Genomic DNA, 18,586 nt, shown 5'->3' with positions numbered 1-18,586 from the left:
GCGTCCCCTCCTCTGGCTGCCACTTTGTCATTGGCGGTAGTACACACGTGCGCAACCGGCCTGGCGTTGAACGGGATCCGGTCGACGCCGGTCAGCTTTCCCCAAGTCGCCGGTGACGACACGTGGCTCGGTTCTTGTCGAGGTTGTCTCAGCGTGGGGGTTTCTCGGCGGTGGAATCGCCGAGAGATATTTTATTGTTTGTTTTCTGAAGAAAACCCGAGACAGATTTGCGCGATGGTTATTTCGTCTAAGTCGGTGGATACATGCGTGCAAATAAATAATAATGCTTAACACGTAGGCTTTTGCGACCAATATTACCCATAATAAATGTTTTTTGGGTAAGATTACGTAAATATAACTTCTGGCAAATCGCCTGATGAAGCTGTTTGTAATCACCATCTAAATGTCAGACTCAAATTGTAAATGTTGTGGGTTTATTCTCCAACACACTGGTGTGCTGAAGTAGTAACCAATTGGCACGTTTTATTCACGTGACAAACCCTACTAATTAGCTGTCAGGTGGTGGTGGGTGAATGACACATTTATATTTACACGATCTAACCCCCCAAAAAAACCTTTTATTACGAACAATAATAATAACGCAACGTATAATTTTCACAACATTTCACGGACGTATTTAACCGTGACTCTGAGTTGCGTAGCTGGGGCCTCCAGGCGATGGAGGTGGGGCCCCCACGTGTCTCTGGAAAGTCGGGGACAGTCGGTGTGGGTTGAACTCTGTTGCCATAGTGCCGCGGGATGGTGGTCCAGACAGCGGGGACCGCCGCGGACGATTGTTTCAGAGAATCCACAGACCCCGCAGTTTATTGGGTTTCACAGATGCAAGTTTTGTGGCCTCATCAGTACACTTAGATTTGTATTGTTTTAGAGATTTGTAAGTCTGCAAACTTAAAAAATTTGCGATCATTTCCACTTTTTATCGTTTGATAACCCAAAATAACTTTAACAAAAATGTATTTCTCGTAAAAAAAAAATTATGGTCGGCATCCACGAACCACTTCACCGGCCCACGCGGGATTTTGGGAAGCCATTTCTTTTACGCTGAAACCGATGGCAAAATCCGCTGTGTAGCGGTCATGATGTCATAGCGTGGCTCGGTCAACTCCTACACAGAGGTCGCACCGATGACTTCATTCTGGTTTTTCCAAAATCAAACCTCGTCTTTGCCTTGTTTCGGGCGACCTGCCAGATTGCGTCTGTGGAATTGGGTGGCCCACATCTCTACTGCCGCCGTGAAGCAAGCCCCTGATTGCTGGGAAACATCGGCTGTGTCCCTCCTCTACTCTCCACGTTCCCAACTGAATTAGTGACACATCAACAACAACGACGACAATGATAATAATAATAACACTGACGTTGGACCTTACATTGTGAACGTTTAAAATTTTCACTCAGACTGTTGCTGTGGCCCACACTTTGCTAGTGCCAGCGAATGAAAAAAATGCGCAATGTCATCTAACGCGTTTGTAGAAAGTATTGATGTTCGTTCATTTAATCCACGATAAAATATTCGCGGTAGATTCGGAAGGATTCCACACCATTGTTTCACATTGCCCACCGATTGCAGTCACCGCAGTAGAAAACAACGGAGAAGGGGGAGCAATTTGGGTCACGCTGCTAGGGTGCGCCAGTGCATCTGTGGCTCATTGGGTGGCACAGTTTTAGGCATTGTGCATTTCAAAATGCGCCCGTTTATTGACGTGTTGTCGCCGACATATTGGGCTTCATGCCCCCCCCCACCAGAGTAATGCAAAGCCGAGCGGCAATAACAGCGTAGTGTCCACTTTAGGTAAAGGGGCTCTCTGATTTATCACCGTGGGGGTTGCTAAATAACGATTGCTTCAGCACGAGCACACAATGGCCTACTGTTACAGAGAGCAAGCCCGGACAAAGTCGCGCGTGGCACCGTCTGTGAAAAAAACAAGTGAGCGCATTTTTGTTGACGCGCCACCAGCGGGAGACTACGGTCACCGCCGAGTCGGGTTGCCGCCGGTTCACCGGCTTCGGCTCTACGGCCGGGGCGAGTCCGTCGATTAATCGACGAAAATGAGATTCACAATTGGATCGTACTTTCCACGATATGACCAAAAAAAAAATCTATTATGAATTATAATACGGGGTCACAAAGGCTTAGGTGTTGAATTTAATCAACTAAATGTTGTAATCGGCACCTTTTTTTGATGGTCGATTACTCCGGGCTTTTAAAAGTGGTCGCCGTCCCACAAAAGCTGCCGCCTGAAGGTGGGAAACCTCTTACGAGCCACGCCCAGCGTGACGCGGCTGGTGATGCCAATGATGTCACCAAGCTCCGCCCATCACCTCCTGTCATGCGGCACATGTGGGGACGGAGGTAAGACCTCTTTTTGCAGCAATTTTCATTTTGTCCCCTAGGGTCGAGTAACGGAACCGATAATCGGCAGAGACATCGATGACGTACGTAATCCGATAGCGCAGTTCGTTTTGACGACGTCGTAGGCATTGTCACGATGCACCTTTGAACCGGAAGGTGGTCATTGTGAGTCGTTGCTCTGGAGAGCGGGAGATCGATGATCGATGTTCAGTTGCCGTGTTGACGCCATTCGTCGTGATCTCTCCCTTAAAGGAGTGGGCCGCGTGAAGGCTGCCATCTTCCACTCCAGTGGTCATTAAAACGACACCGTGGCATAATTTACAGGAGTGGATAATTTTGCGCCAGTGTCATGGGCTAAATCTGAAAGGTTTTTTTCTTCAACTTGCAAACTTAATTGCGCTGCTCGAAACAGATCTGATTTCTTAGATGGATATGGCGACGCGCACGTGTGATCCGGAACTTGGGGGGCAAGGGTGAAAATAGCTCCGTTAATATCCGTGAAACTTGTAAACCTGCTGTGGCCGCAATGTCACCTGGAAACGGCAGTCACAGTAAGTGGGTTTCGTCTGCTGGCCGAGTTGCCTTTGACAAAGAGCCGATGACTCAAGGGGATTTTACTCGGGAAATAAAATTCTCATGATAAACTTATGAGTTTGTGAGCCCGGTCTCTGCTGCTACTAGCACACACAACGACAAATATGATTGAATCACTGGGTGGAAGAGGGTTAATCATTACATTCCTAGTTGTTCATGCAAGGCACACTTTATCACGAGGCCACATTAGGAATCAAACAGTGGGTACTCCGTTCAAACGTGCTTAACTGGAGAGCTTGCTGAATAGGGGTGTAACCACCTATCGATTGGCATCGATTGTTAAGCTCAGAACATGTACATCCATTCACCTGCCTTTCAGAATCGATATTTTCGAACATGTGTAACCGTGTGTCTATAAAAGCTGAGGAATGGAATTATGTCCGACGCAGGAGATGGAGTGGTGAAATCAGCCAGTGTGCACATGTTCGGTGGATCGTTAGAGGATCGCATGAGGTGGCGGCGGTTTTGGGAGGACTTTATCCAGCAGCGGATTGTGATAATGCTTAAATATAACAATGCCAATTATTTGTATAAGCCGTACGCAGTGAAATGGGACCTTTTTGCCAGTATCAAAGTATGAAAAAATAGGAATAGGTTAATGCGGTACTTGATCCCTTGCAAAATATTAATATTTGATGCATGAACATCTTTACACCTCCTGTTGTATTGCCAGAAAGGTTACAACCTATTCTTATACTTTGATACTGGTAAGAAAGGTCTCACGTTGTAGCTGCTCACCCCGAGCTACAAATGCTCTGATAGTGGCATTGTCTTTGTGCTGTTCGTCTTTTGGCGTTCTCTGGTCTGACACTGGTGGTGAGACTAGGCCCTAAAGAAGGCCCTTTCTGGTGTAGGCCAATCAGTTTAAAAAACAATGCCCATGTATTACTAGAGCATGTTTGTTTGCATGTTCATCACAAGTACTGTGTGTGTGGTTATTGCGAACTTGAATCCTTGCAAAAGGTGTCTATTTGGTGTGTGAACATCTTAGCACCTCCTGTTTTATTGCCGGAAAGGGTTAAACATATTCTTATTTTGCACGCAATGGTTTCATGTGGCACCCTCCAGCCACAAGAGGCCGTTAGCCTCGTCACTGCGTTAGACAAATGCATTCCTTCTCGAATGAAATCACCACCCCAAATCTTGACGGTTAATCGAATTGTGAGGGGGCTGATTCGTTGACCCTCCGATGCCGACTTGCTCAAAATCCTCTCCCCCCCCCCCCCCACCACGCCCAAGCTCCCCCCAGTGTTGTGTCGAGGTGCCATACATACGCTGGCTCGCCAGGAGAAGACGGTACAGCAAGTGGACTAATCGCCTTCTGTACAGGGATACAGCGTTGCCCCCTTACATGTGTGGGTTTTCTCCGGGTGCTCCAGTTTCCTGCCACATGCAAATACTCATTAACTGACAGGATAACACCTTAATATAGATATAGGACTGCAGAGCTCGGAGGGGGAATCTGGCACCGGCTAACCGCCTGGCTGTTGCCGCCATTCCCCCCTCGTCTGTGATTTCTCCTCGCCCCTTTGAGTCGTGTCTTGTTTGTTGGTTGTCCTTTCCCCGCACCTCCAATTAGCACGGTTGGCTACGTACTGTGTGAAAGAAGTTCAACATACACACACGTACGTACGTTATCTCTCTTCGAGAGCGAGCGATTGCCGGTGCGCCTTACAAGTTTAAATTATGATCATGGCTACGATTGACGATTTATCGCTAACCCTAACGCTGGCGCGCGTTGTGCCGATCCACAGCAACAGCTGCAGGAGTTTTACAAGAAGCAGCAGGAGCAAGCCCAGCTGCAGCTGCTGCAGCAGCAGCATGTCCAGCAACAGGCGCACGTGCAGCAGCAGGCCCAGCAGCAGGTGGCCAGCAAGGCGCAAAAGGAGGTAACGATTGGCTTCGGCGGCGGTGGCAGACGCAGAGGCGGTGTCGGCAGCAGCGGCAGCGGTAGCACGCGCAGTCTTGTAATATCCCAGAAAGCTAAGCTAGCGCGAGCCTGGATAGCGCCTTGACGAATGAGCGCACACGGCCCGCCGGCTGTTGTAGACGTGACGCCGCGTGGTGGCCAGGAGATGGCGGTGTGCAGTGTTACCCGCTCGTACACGTGAATGGACGCGGTGGCTCTTAACCGGAGGACACGGGGACTCGCCCCTCTCCCCCCTCGGCTGGACAATGTTCCGGCACGGAGGCCCCCACCCCCCCCCCCTTTCTCCAGTTGTGCTCACCGCCTGGAGGCGCCCCACGGCTCGCACCGCTGCCTTTCGCTGCGGTGACGTACTACCCCTTATCAGAATCGGAATATTTACTTATGCCAGAGGAGGAATCCGATGAGCTATAAAGCTCTTTTTTTTACAGATGTCCTGTCGGGGCGGTTCAGAAAGTAACAACAGCAAACTAAACAAAAACACGACAGGAGTGCAAAGTATAGGAAAGGTAAGCAAATCGCACAAAAATTAAACAAAATAAACTATGAGACCTCCTTTACCAATGGCAAAATATAGTAACAGGTTTTTACCCTTTCAACTGGTACAAAAACTGACACCTTTATACAAGGCATCATGTTTGCAATAACCACAACACAAGCAGTCAAAATGCAAACAAAAATAAACAACTCTGATGATAATGATATGCACTGTCCTTGAAGTTGATTGGTCCACACCCGAGACAGCTTTTCTTAGAGCTTAGTCTCCATTGGTGTTGGACCAGATGACGCCAAAAGGCGTACAACTCAAAGACAGCGTACTATCATATTATTGAGAGCTCGTGGTAAGCATTTACACTATTTTTACACTATAAAACTAAACTATTAAAAATTGTACTCGGTAAAGCCCACTGAGCTATTAGCTTCTTTTTCATAAGCGACTTGCCAACGCGTGATAGCTTAACGACGTGGGCTTATCACGTGGAAACTTATAGCAGCCAAATAATGGAAATAAGGTTGTGGCAGGAGGAGGAGGCGGAGGGGTGAGCTGGCGTGCTGCCTATCGCACAGTTTTTACTAAGTGTCTTCCCTTGCCAGGATTCGCGCTAATGTAATCCTCCCACTCATTGAACACTGCAAATAAATATACACGCACAAAAATGAAGATCACGCGTGCGGTAATACGGAATAAATAAGCCGACAATTCTCCTCCTTCCCATATCTGTGCCTCACACGACATTTAAACGCATTTTCACGTATCAGTCACACTGCCTTCTGGGAGTGCGTAATTGCAGCAGCATTGGTTCAACACTTACCAGGCACCGATAGCGAACGTTTTTTTTTTCTAGCTATAAGCATAGATTGGACTACACTTGTGCCAAATTTCGTCTTGCTATCCCTTTACGGAACTACATTTTAATCGTTATAATAAAAACATCGGCCACTCGTTCAATTATTATCGCCTCTATTACGCGTCCGACGCTGGTGTGCGCTCTATTGTAGTGTGCTGCACAGCTACCCAAACGGAATGCCGTAGAGAACTCTGAAGGCATGCTTGCGCCCTGTTTTTATTCATTACCGAACGATGAAAATCATATAATAATCCAAAAAAGTCCGTATAAAACATGAGAAGAATGGGGGGGGGGGGAAACGATAATGGACTTTCAAAAGCAGGCTGTGCGAGAGAAAAGCTTGAGGTACAAGCATGGAAAGGACTCCTTTGTGAATCTGGACGCAGTGGGTAGTCAGTTTATTAAAACCACATACAACGGCGGTGGAGGTGGGGGGTGGTTTAGTGACTGAAGGCCATTGGGGGGTGCCCCCCCTCCCCCCACTCTGTTTTTCTTCAGCCATGGGAAAGTGTCTGCGTGCACGCTTTGGTGCATGTTTACATACCAGGCCGCTTGCGCAAAGGACAGCGGTAAAATTAGAACGTGGTGTTAGGGCTGCGCAAAACCTCTCTCGAATCGCCGTATTGAGCCACCCTGCTCTCCACCCACCACCACCCCCCATGATCCGTCCGATACGGTACATTCAGAAATCTACGTACTTGTTCACTTTCAAAGTTTTATGTATTTGGTCAGCCTGCATTGGGTTGAATACGAGGTCTCACGCACTCGCATGGCGGGTGCCACGGTGGCAAGATGTTAACCACCTTGTCCGGTATGCAGGAGGTTGTGGATTCGATCCCGACCCTGATTTCTGCTGTATATTTGGAATTTGAATGTCTCTCTCCCCGTGGTCGCGTAGATTTTTCTGCGGCTCCTCCGGTTTTTCCCTCCACATTTAGAGTCTTAACGTGCGTTTTAGAGTGTTTGGCTGCTATAAATGACCACGCGACATAGGCAGCCTCGTTGAGCAATCAGTTGCGGCCAGGTCGCTTCTGAAAAAGAGGTGTAGAGCTCAGTGGGCCTTAAACCCAGTAAAATAAAAAGAGTTTCCAAGTTGAAAGTGGGATGAAAGCGGCACGTTCCCCGACAGCCGTGCGGTCTCTCCTAAAAAAATCATGGCCTGGGACACGATTGTGAGTGTATCTCAGTTGAACTTGTATGTATATGTGTTGCGTTGAAATTATATGTTTGTACGTTGAACTCTTTTCGCTCCGTAGGTAACCAACCGTGCTAATCGGGAGTGCAGAGTGGGCTGTGGTGGCGCTGCTAAGTCAGGGGCCTATGTCGGCCTATCTCGGGGGAAAAATAGCACGGGCATTGCCAGTTATTCTAAGGCTGCTGCTGCTGTTGGGACACGTTGTTGATCGTACCAGACGTGCACGCACCTGAGAATGCGGGCTGTTTAGTTTATATTTTATCTATGTTTCCATTTTTACACAAAGCCCAAGAATGTTTTCTCAAATATGAAACGCACGCCGTATAATGTACACTGCAATCTCGAACATTAAGTGCACTTATTGCTGTTGCCATGCCGGTCGGCAGACGCTTTAATAATGTTGTTACTTTCTTATCATAGAGAGCTTCTTATTTTGTCATTGTCCTGGCCTCCTCCGTTAGGCTCGGCGATGTCGTATGTTGTCATGCGAGTCATAATCTCGTTCAGTTAAACAAACATTCTCTATTTCCATTGTCACGACACAGTTATTTCACTTTCAAAAAAAATATTTTTTTTATATCTCGGGCCTATTCACCAGCGTAATGCGAGCTGAGGTGACACTGACATGACGGTTAAATGAATACAACGTACCGTGCGTTAACCGTAATACGGTACAAAACCTAAAAAGTGAAAGATGTAATCGAAATTGTGAATAAACTAACAAAAAAAATGCGCAAAGAAATATTGAGCTGAGAAGCGAATCTTCAGTTTATATCGAGGGTCAAAAGATACGTAAAATAACACACTGCACAATGGACACATCGAATGTGTGTCGACAGTTGTGATTGAGTGACTGATATGCATTCTGCAAAAAATTGGCACAAATGTAGTCGATTCTATGCCTATAACTCAAATATAATGGCGGGGAGGATAGTTGGTTTGACTCACAGGAGCAGACTCCTAAAATAAGGTTCTACATTCTGATAGTCCTCCTGCTCAAAGCGTAAACAGATATTTGTGCATCATCAGTGAACCCAGTTATTTGCCTCCCCATCGGGTGGTAGGCAAGGCCCACAACAGTTCAACCTTGCCAGGGGTCGGCATCCAAAATAACAAGAAGAGCCATTTTTTTCGAATTCGGTCAAAAAAACCTCAACATTTCAAGAGCCGCCAATAAATGCGAATACGAGACGGTGGGTCCTTAATAAATATGGAGGCGTAGATGTGGTGACCACGCTTCTGCGCTCTTGCACCATGTGGGGAAAAAGGGGGGGATTACTGAGGCAATGTACATTATGCATAACGGTTTACAAAACCACGGGAAAATAGGATACTGGAAAAATCGAAGGCGCAAGACGTTTTCGACGTGGGGAGAGTGCTTTAGCTGCGTGTTGCTGTGTGTGTGGAAAGGGTCAGATCTGAGAACGTCTGCACAAAGTGACAGTTACACCGCTGTGCACACATTCTGCGCTGGGTATGAGCGATTCATTGGTCAGGGCGGATATGTGGCTTTCCACTGTACCAGTTACAAGCGCAATAGATACAATGTGTTCTTGTTTACGTTAAAATAAAATAAAAAGCCCGGCCCGATGTTTTAAAAGCAACTAAAAAGCCGAACAACTCCTCGAACGCTTGGCCTGGTCGGCTAGCAGAGCAATGCCTCCGTGTCTGCCCCGCGGCATGTTGTGTCTGCTGGTAAGTGGGCACTAAATTTTGTGCGTAAATAAAAAATGTTCACGGTTTAAATAAACTTTCCACGACCCTGGCAGGATTCCACATGCTTGCGTTAGGTTTATGAAGGCTGGTTTGTATTCGTCTTGAGTATGCGAGTTGGTGCCTGTATTTTAATGGAAGAGCTATCGGGTGTTAAATTATTTGCCCAGATTTGTATCTTTGGCTATTTAAGAAAAGTTTCGCCTCAAACGGACAACAATGTGGACCACACAATAACAACTTAATGGTCTGTGCTTGGCTCAGTAAGAGATCACCGCAATGGTTGTTTAATGCCATTAAGCCAGTTGATTGTCTGGAGCAGCGTGGAAGATAAGGGAGCTTCTCTCTCTCTCTCTCTCTCACCTTGACGTGCATCATTTTCTCCGTCCGAAACAATCGGTGACTTTGATATAGAAAAATCTGGTGAGAACCATCGGCAGCTGGTGGCTCGGACTGCTAACAAGACCTAGCCCCCTCGAGCCTGTTTACCAGCTACCGGCTTGCATTCCGGTGCACCCTGTATCGTCATAAAGCCTCACCTGGATGCCCGACCCGGCGGGAGATCGCAAGGTCACCAGCCGCGGAACACGCGGGTAGGCTGGGCCGCGTTTCCAGTGAAGCCGTGCAAGTTTAATTGACTTACAAACGTAATGTCCAGTTGAGACAATCGTCATTGTGTGCCGACTCATGAAGAGGCAGATGATCTCGGACCTCGGAGCAACAAAAAAAGGAGAATAAGTTAGACATTGGTGACCTACCAGTGACCTAGAATTACAGTTATAGTTCGGAGTTGGGTTATTATAATGACCGAGATGAGCACAATACTCGTAGATCATTACGAGGGATGTGATTAATCTGGATACGAAATACTGGATAATCCAAAGGTCTTTTTCCTCAGATAAATCTAAAAAAGCCGGAAGTGACGTCACTAAATTGCCATCATCACCACCGCGGTTTCTCTCTCAAAAAAGCAGCGTCACGTGGCATTGGGTGACGTCAGTTTTGTTGCCACGAAGAATGTTCCTTTTTTTTACGTCGCTGGAAGTGATTCCAAATGATCCCAAATAATCCCAACATCTGAAATCATCCGAAGCTCACCTCCAATCACTGCACTCGATAAGCCAACGGGAATAATACCGAACTCGCGCCGCGCCACAGCCAGAGAGCATCTTTCCCTGTCAAGCCAACGGCCCTCTAACTTTTGGCGCCTGCCCTCTACCCCCCCCCCTCTCTCTGTCAGCTGATGGCCCAGCAGCTGGCCTTCCAACAACTGCTTCAGCTCCAGCAGATCCAGCAGCTGCAGCAGATCCAGTCTCTACAGAGGCAGGGGCTGCTGTCCCTGCAACCCAGCCAGGGAGCCAACATCCCCCTCCAGGCTCTGCAGCAAGGTACGGGTGACACGGGGATGTGTCGACGTGGGCCCTGTCTGTGTGTGTGTGTGTCTGTGTGTGTGTCTGTGTGTGTCTGTGTGTGTGTCTGTGTGTGTGTCTGTGTCTGTGTGTGTGTCTGTGTGTGTGTCTGTGTGTGTCTGTGTGTCTGTGTGTGTGTGTCTGTGTGTGTGTCTGTGTGTGTGTGTCTGTGTGTGTGTGTCTGTGTGTGTGTGTATGTGTCTGTGTGTGTGTCTGTGTGCGTGTGCGTGTGGGGAGTGGTAGCATCGCGGTCAGCGCTACGCTGCGTTACGAATCCGGCGACCCGAGTTGGAGTCCCCGCTCACGGCCAACACCAGTGATTATCTGAATCGGTCCTGGGCCTCCTCTAGGTTGATTCAGCCTCAAATGAGTACCTGGTGCGGTGTTTAAACATCACCACTGGGGAGACAAAGGCAGTCGGGTGTGGTGCTGGCCACTCACTCCCTCGTGTGCCGTGCCGGCCTTCATAGGTGCTCGCGAACAGCACTTGCCCCAAAAGTCTGTTCAGCCTGTACGGGGGATCTTTGTCTTTGTGTGGGAAGGTGCTCACTAAGAGCACTTGCCCCAACAGTCTGTTTAGGCTATGGGGGGGGGGATGTTTTTGTTGTGTGGGGTGTGGCGGGGGGAATGGTGTGTGTGTGTATGGGGAGCGGTGGTACAGTGGTAAGTGTACAAATTCAAATCCAGCACTCTCTGTAAATGATGAGAAGACCCCATCACAACAGTGAAATACATGCAGGCTGGAACCGGTGGGCATATCACTTGCTGCTGATGTTAATCATGGCCGGGAATTGAACTCAAGTTTCCGGGTTTGTCGTGCAGTACACTAATCACTGTACAACCGCCACAACCCCATGAGAAGATTTACACTAACACACACACACGTGTGACAGCAGACAGAGGAGTATGTGCACGATGAAATATTTGGTTTCTCACGGTTGACCATTGACCCGAGTATCCAGATTCTTGACCGGGGTTTACTATGTGCGCAAGGGATGCTGCCACGGTGTAATGGGTAGCACACTGCACTGCACTTACGATCCAGAGGTCGCCGGTTCCACTCGATCACCGCGCACGGACGTTGAAAACAATGAAGCAAGTATCTTAAATCATCCCACCTCTCTGTCCCAGCCAGCGGTATAAATGGGTTCACCACAGTGAAGTCGATCGGCAGGTGGTGGCGTAAAGCCTTGGGAGAGGTGGGTACCCTCACCTCTCTTCAACCATCACGCGAACTCCGGTCAGCCTCGCAGTGGCTTTTGGCGAGCCATCGAACAAAGACGGTCACTGCGGCCGTCTGGAACGCTCTTCCATGTGCTATTAAGAAGCCACTGGAACTATGCACTTTTAAATAATCTTGAATGAAAACTACTTTCTTTAGAACAGTTTTTTGTGCTAGGTTTATTGTCCCTCCCCCGCACCTCCGATGAACATGGTTGGCTACATGCATACATCTGACCAGATTGGAATTGTCGGCCAAATACTGCCAGCGGTGGCATGAGCAAGGAATTGCATGGCTACACCTTCACCTTTTGTTATGTTATACTGTCTCGACTTTTGTCTGCAACCCCACCCACCCCCCCAGGCCTAGTGTCGGCCGAGCTGTGGAAGGAGCTGGTGGCGATTCAGGGCGCGCAGGCCGGTGGGGGGGGCCACGGCGGCCCGGCGCAGGCGGACGACGGCCCCACGCTCGCCAACGGCCGCCCCGAGATGCCCGGCTTGGGGGGCATGCGGCCCACACCCAGCCCACTCCGCTCGCCGCTCACCAACGGGCAAGGCCAGACGGCGGCGCACGGCAAGGACGGGTGAGTGCCGACCCCCCCCCCACTGCCGCCTCCGGCCCGGCCCAACACGGCGCCCGGTTTGTCCGCGCCGTCGTCAACCGTCGTCGTCGCCACCGTGTGTCCCGTGTGTCCCGAAGTTTGCGCGGCTCTGGGAAGTAGGCAGGCAACAAACGGAGCCATGGTGGACGGTTCCAGGAATGGGTCCCGGTTTGGCTTGCGTCTGATATATTTGGTGGTTGTGGAAGTGCGGCTGTGCGTGTGTGCGTGACCGAATTTAAGCGATGGCAGTCCACGTGTGGGCAGGCCTGTGCCCGTTCCCCTCGCCAGCACGGCGTTCTCCTTCTCTGGGTAGGCCTTCATCCAGCAGTGGATAGATTATGGCTGCTACGGCTGCTGCTGCTTATGATGATGACAATAATAATAATGATAATAATGAAACAGACTTTGTGATTACATCACCCACCCGAGGACAGCTGGGGTAAACCGTACAGTGTGCATTAAAAAAATAATAACAACCCAATTACGGCTGAATAGAACGCTTGGAGATCAAATTGTGAATGTTGTGGATTTACTCTCCAACACGCCAGTGGGCTGAAGTAGTAAATTAATTGGCGCGTTGTTTACGTGACAAACCTCACTGGCTGTGTCGGGTGGTGGAGGGTTACCACACATTATAGTTACGCGATCTAACCCAAAAACCTTTACTATGAATAATATTGGTCGCGGGAGCCTACGTGTTAAACTGCTTGGAGCTCGTGGCGCGTCTTTCTCCAACCCGGCTTCCGCGCCAAATCACGGTCGGTCAAAGCCGGACAAACGTGATTGGACAAACCGGGACAAATGCGATCGCGAGAGTTTTCTCACCGCTGCTTGACACCGCGCCTGCCCGCCTCGCCCCAGACAAAGCCCCGCAGAGGCTCCTCGTCCAGAAGAACCAGAAAAGCGATTTAGCCAACCTATGTCGCTCCGCAGTCGATGCTCAGAATGGCACCGCTCGCTTAGCTTCGAGCGGTGGGCCATGGCTTTGTGTTTTTTGTTGCTGTAGTGCTAGGTCTAAACAAAAAAACAGGCCCAAAACGCCAGAGTTGTAACGGATTATCAAAGGTGACACGGGTAAGGATCAAAGTTACAAATCAAGTCTGGTGGACCCAGTCCTCACAATGGGTGGAGGAGTCGTGTTCGTGAAGTGGGCGGCAACGGGAGCGATGGTGGCAGCGCTGTCAGAGCGACGGAAGATAGCTTGGGTTAGGGCATTGGGGCCAGCGTTGCGGTCAGGGTTTAGGCGAAGCTTTGAGGTTGTCCTTGAGTCATAGTTGCGTTAAATGATTTAAGTTCGCAGCTGAACTGTTTGTGTCTTGTATGTATGTGTCCGTGTGTTTGTGTTATTCTGTTTGTATGCATGTCTATGTGTTTATGGGAAGCGGTAGTGTAGCGGTTAGCGCGCTTCGCTTAGAAATCAGCGACCCGAGTTCGATTCGTGCTCACAGCCAACACCAGTGACGATTATCTGAACCAGTCCTGGGCCTCCGCTAGGTCAACTCGGCCTCAAATTATTACCTGGTGCTGGCCACCCACCCCATCGTTTGTACTGTGCCAGCCCTCATCGGTGTTCGCAAACAGCACTTGCCCCAAAAAGTCTGTTGTGGCTACACGGGCGATTCTTGTCTTTGACTGTGTGCGCGCGCGCGTGTCCTGCCTGTGCCGCCGGCGCCGCTACCGCCCGGAAGCTCGCTGAGCGACGACTCGCCGGGCCACCCGCTCTACCGCCATGGCGTGTGCAAGTGGCCGGGCTGCGAGGCCCTCTGCGAGGAGTACTCCCAGTTCCTGCAGTGAGTACCGCGCAGTGCGCACGCAGCGACGGTGAAACACTCTCAGCTCGTCGCTCGCTTGCTCTCCTTCTCGCCGGCGGCCGGTCGCGTCTCCTCCTCATCATCTCTCTTATATCGCTACTGCTGAGGTTGCACTCGTTACACACGCAAAATGCTTTCAACAAACGAACCACGATTACGTGCTATTCTCATCAAGGAGCGTTAAACCATCAGGCGAACTCCGGCCATGCTCGGAGTAGCAGCGGGTTTTGGCTGGCCATCAAACAAAGACGGCCAACGCATCGTGCGCTTTTGGGTGCGTTTCTGCGGCCCGCTGGAACGCTTTTCCTTCTGATATTAGCAAGGCACTGGAGCTGTGCACTTTTAAATCATCTAGATTGACAAACTAATTTCTTTAAAACTGCTTTTGTGTTTAATTAGTTGTCCTTCCCCCGTGCCTTCAATTAGCACGGTTGGCTACATATGGTGCGTCAGAAGTAAAAAAATACACACAGGACATTTTACTGGCAATATTGCCCAGGGATAGATTTTGGCATGAGTATTTGGCGAGCTGTGGTGAGTTTCGCAGTTACCAGCTTAGGGGTTTTGTAGCTTTGAAAGTATGTGATGTGTCTGTCTTGGTCATTAGTGGCCTCCTTATCTCTTCTATTGCTGCTCCTACCGTGGTCACTATTCCCACGAACTTGACTCGTTGATTCCTCCACCCGTGTGGAGGACTCGGTCCGTGCCATTTTGCGAGTGGTGAGGTTTTGACGGATGATATTCTCCTACCACCATGCAACGTGCAGACACAACCGGCCACTCACGTTCAAGCGAACCCTGAGTGCGGTGCACACCGTAGCGCCACCGTCTCCGTTCCGCGAGTGCAAGGCATTCGGTGCGGGGCAGTGAGTAACTCTACCAAGATTATAATTAACTTATTTCCCATCGCTGCTTTTATGATGTGCAGAGGCCCAGGTATAACCCAGGTGGCGGAAAGCAAGTAAAAATGCTTCTGTACCGCGACTGAATTTTCACTCTGCCAACTCGAGAGGCCAATAGCCGCGCATCGCGACAGACGCTGACACAGCGACCGTAACCACACGCGCAGACACACCGCTTGGCAAAGCCAGTCTCATCTTCCCTCCACCCCCACCGCCAACTACCCCCCCAGACCCCCGTCGACAAGAGCCTCTCTTTGTGCTGTCCTGCGGAAACCCTGCCAATTAATTAGCAAGGCTCGGTGGCTGCCTGCGCAGAGGCTAATCCTAATTAAATCGTTTAATCGCTAGCGCAAGATGCGGTCATTACGGCCGCCGTGGTTGCCACCGTTCGCCGTTCTCCTGGGGAGCGGGCAAGCGGCCCCCCTCCCGAGCGGCGCCGTAATGATGGACGCTCGCTCGCGAAGCAGCACCGCGAAGTTTTTTTGTTGGTTTTTTTGTTTGAGAGTTTTTTGTTGTTGTGAGTGAGGGAGCGATGCGCCACGCGCGCCCGTCGCCGGCGCGTGTCTCTCCGCGCAGGGGGAGGCGTCGGCCCCACGATGCGACGGCCCCATCTAGCTCCTGCACGCGAGATGATGTCGTCGCTCTATCGCTTCCGCGAACATTCCTCGGGCGCGTTCCCTCCTTTGGCTCCAGCTCCGTTCTTAGCCTTGACCGTCATCCCTTTTGGCGACGCGTCCTGCTCGAGCCCACGTACTTTTGTTGACGGCATCCGATGAGCACGGTTGGCTACGTACGGTGCGACAGAAGTTCAACGTGCGTGCGACGACGGTCAGTACGATATCTCTGACGTGCACACGTTCTTCATCGCACATTTCTCTTCGTTGTCTGTCGGGATAATTCGAAGAATGCTTCTCTCCATGCTTCTTTGTACTCGAGATGGGGTTCTAAAATAAGCTATTTGATCGGGGCGATTTTTTGTATCTTTTTTGAAAATTTCTGGTATGCCCTTTGTGTATTTACATGTAAGTGAAAGATCCCGTTATGTTGCTCACAATGCCAGGCCCATTTTTTTTTAACCGCGTCATGGCCAGAGTTGCACATTTTTCATGCGCAGTAAACTGCAAAACAAGAGTCTCTGTGAGGCCGCCGTAACATCTGTCCCGCAACAACTCATCCCAAGGGGGGTGGAGCAACGTCGAAAATCAACCCAAATGTCTCTTCTACCCTCGGGACGCAACTCTCTTCTGTTTCCTCATTTTCCTCCGGTCCGGCGTCGCCGACTGCAAAATGTGAAATGTCGAGGAGGAGCCTGGGCTGACCTCTAATGCGGCACCATCGCTGTCCTCACCATGAGGCCATCCTTTCAAACTAAAAGCCCTCCCCGTTATTTACGTGAATGTACAGAGGCACACCTGGTGGGCGGGGAGGGGGGGGGTTAAACCCCCCCCACCCCGCCCACCCCACCCCCCCATAATTAAAGTTAAATGGCTGCCATTGTATGTCACACGCCATTTATAAAACAAACTAAATCAGAATTGGCTGAATGTGACGTAATAACTGTTGTAGCAAAATGGATTTCCTTCTTAACTCTCTCGGCACGAAAAGCAATTTAGCCCCCACCGCCGAAATATTAACGTGGAGGTGCGCGACGCTGTAATGTTGGTACTTTCTACTGCCAGCGAGAGAACGTCTCGCGCGCGTATACTGCAACGTTCGCCAGACGCGCACCGCTTCCTCGGTCGCACGCCAGCGGGGACAAAGAGGGGACAAAGACGGCTTGCGCTAGCGGGGGCAATGAAAGCCTCCGGCTCGTTCTCGCTCGCTCGTTCACACAATTAGCGCGAAAACGGCCCTCTCCGTACGCGGTTTGTTTTACGGGTGCCTAGGCAACCGTGTCGTTTCTTACAAGTTCAAGCGGAGCGCTCGCGAGGATCGCGGAGCGGGGGAAGAGCCCCCAACGGCTCCTTGTTTTGTGTTGCAGCGAATGTTTAGAAACCCCTCCACATTATAGTTGCAATTCGGAAACACTGCATGGGACGTGTGGGAGGCTTTTGTGAGGGTTCGTACGGTTGTTTCCAGAATTGTGCTGGCTTTTTATATTATATTAAGGTGAATCATTGTTTTCTTTTATCCAGCTTCACTCATTCAAATGTTACATCACAGATCTGTAGAATTTGTAACGTGCAGCGGTTTTTCATACGGAAGCACGAGGGACACCTGAGACGGTCAGAACCGGTGCCAACAGTTGCCCAGGCTCTGGGGTCCTGTGTTTAGATGTTTGGCCAACTCCATTCACGAGTGTTTACACGTGCGGAGATAACCCCCGCACGCGGCGGGGGTAGAAACTCAATTCCAGTACAGATGGGCACTCGCTCAACGCTTGTGGATTGGGATCTTTACGAATTTGTAGGATCCACCGATTAGAGGCGTGGGCTGCCAGCCCCTGGCTCTGTTTAGCACCTCCGGTTTCTTCCATTTCGAGTTTTCCTCGATCTGAGGGTTGGCCGCGAGATGGACAATCCGACACCGCAGGGCGCTCTGTCTTCGGCAGTTGTTGTGACTTGTCCCACACTACCCCAACCTCTCCTTCACCACTCCCACCTGTCCTCCTTACTCTGTCACCTCAGCTACACCCACCACTTTTAATAACAGCACGTTTTTTTACGACTTTCATCTCACGTACAATTTTATAATTGTATGTATGTTTAACTTCTTTCGCGCCGCGCTTAGCTCAACGCGGTCATCAGAGGTGTGGGATAATTATTGTAAAGCTCCATGGACTAAGGCCTTGTATAAATCTATGTAAGTTAAGATGCTGAGCCCCTTGCAAGTAACAACCGTGGCGCCGATCCTGAGTCCGAGCCTCAGGGCCGCCACCTTCTCCAGGCAGTCTCTGGGTTTCCGTGGGACGCAATGGCGGAGCCAGGATTTTCAGGTAGGGGGGGCAACCCCTCCAGCAATGAAAAATGATAGAGGAGTTGTTAGTGAGTAAGGACTAGTCCCTTGCTTTTTATTCGACGCGTGTGCGGCGATGGCGCAGCCATCGATCGAGGGTCGAATTCGAACCGCGTTGTGTGATCGGCATCGCGCTCGCTGAAGCTTCAGGGAAGTCGTGGACTGTATACGCAACTTGCCACAATTCTGTGAGTGACTTATAACTGCTTTGCCGTTACTTATTGCCAATTATGGACTCAGACTATTGTCCTATCATCTCATAGAGTTCCTGGCACATAATAATATGCTACACAGTGGCAGTGGGGGTCGCAAAATGTCGATTTATTACTCATAAACATAAACCCCAATGATCGGATCGAAATTAGGGATTTCGATCGGATCATTTGGGGGGCACGTGCCACCCCCCCCCCACTGGCTCCGGCCAGTGGTGGGACATATCCCTGGAGGACCACCATCTCTCTCCACGATCCCCTGCACATTTTTATTTTGCCATTAATTCATTTTCAGGGCTGATTGATTTTTGTATTTTTTTTTGTG

The 18,586-nt window shown here is 50.0% G+C and overlaps 1 protein-coding gene across 7 annotated transcripts in view; it reads left to right on the top strand.

The window, feature by feature from the left end:
* The window catches only part of LOC133351816 (forkhead box protein P1-like), a 193,720-nt gene that overhangs the window by 145,311 nt on the left and 29,823 nt on the right, over window positions 1-18,586 (top strand). For 5 of the 7 annotated variants that reach the window (XM_061567371.1, XM_061567367.1, XM_061567366.1 and 2 more), the window contains 5 exons: window positions 4,720-4,854; window positions 5,324-5,401; window positions 10,390-10,537; window positions 12,144-12,363; window positions 14,070-14,171. In XM_061567371.1, coding sequence (XP_061423355.1) covers window positions 4,720-4,854; window positions 5,324-5,401; window positions 10,390-10,537; window positions 12,144-12,363; window positions 14,070-14,171 — 683 coding nt within the window. The remainder of the gene's footprint in view (window positions 1-4,719; window positions 4,855-5,323; window positions 5,402-10,389; window positions 10,538-12,143; window positions 12,364-14,069; window positions 14,172-18,586) is intronic. The other 2 variants (XM_061567369.1, XM_061567368.1) reach the window with 1 other exon arrangement.

Source organism: Lethenteron reissneri, chromosome 38 (assembly GCF_015708825.2).
Source record: "Lethenteron reissneri isolate LAM-NWPU_2019-01 chromosome 38, ASM1570882v1, whole genome shotgun sequence".
Lineage (NCBI taxonomy): Eukaryota > Metazoa > Chordata > Hyperoartia > Petromyzontiformes > Petromyzontidae > Lethenteron > Lethenteron reissneri.
The sequence above is the reverse complement of the archived record's forward strand: the minus strand, read 5'-3'. Positions and strand labels throughout refer to the sequence as shown.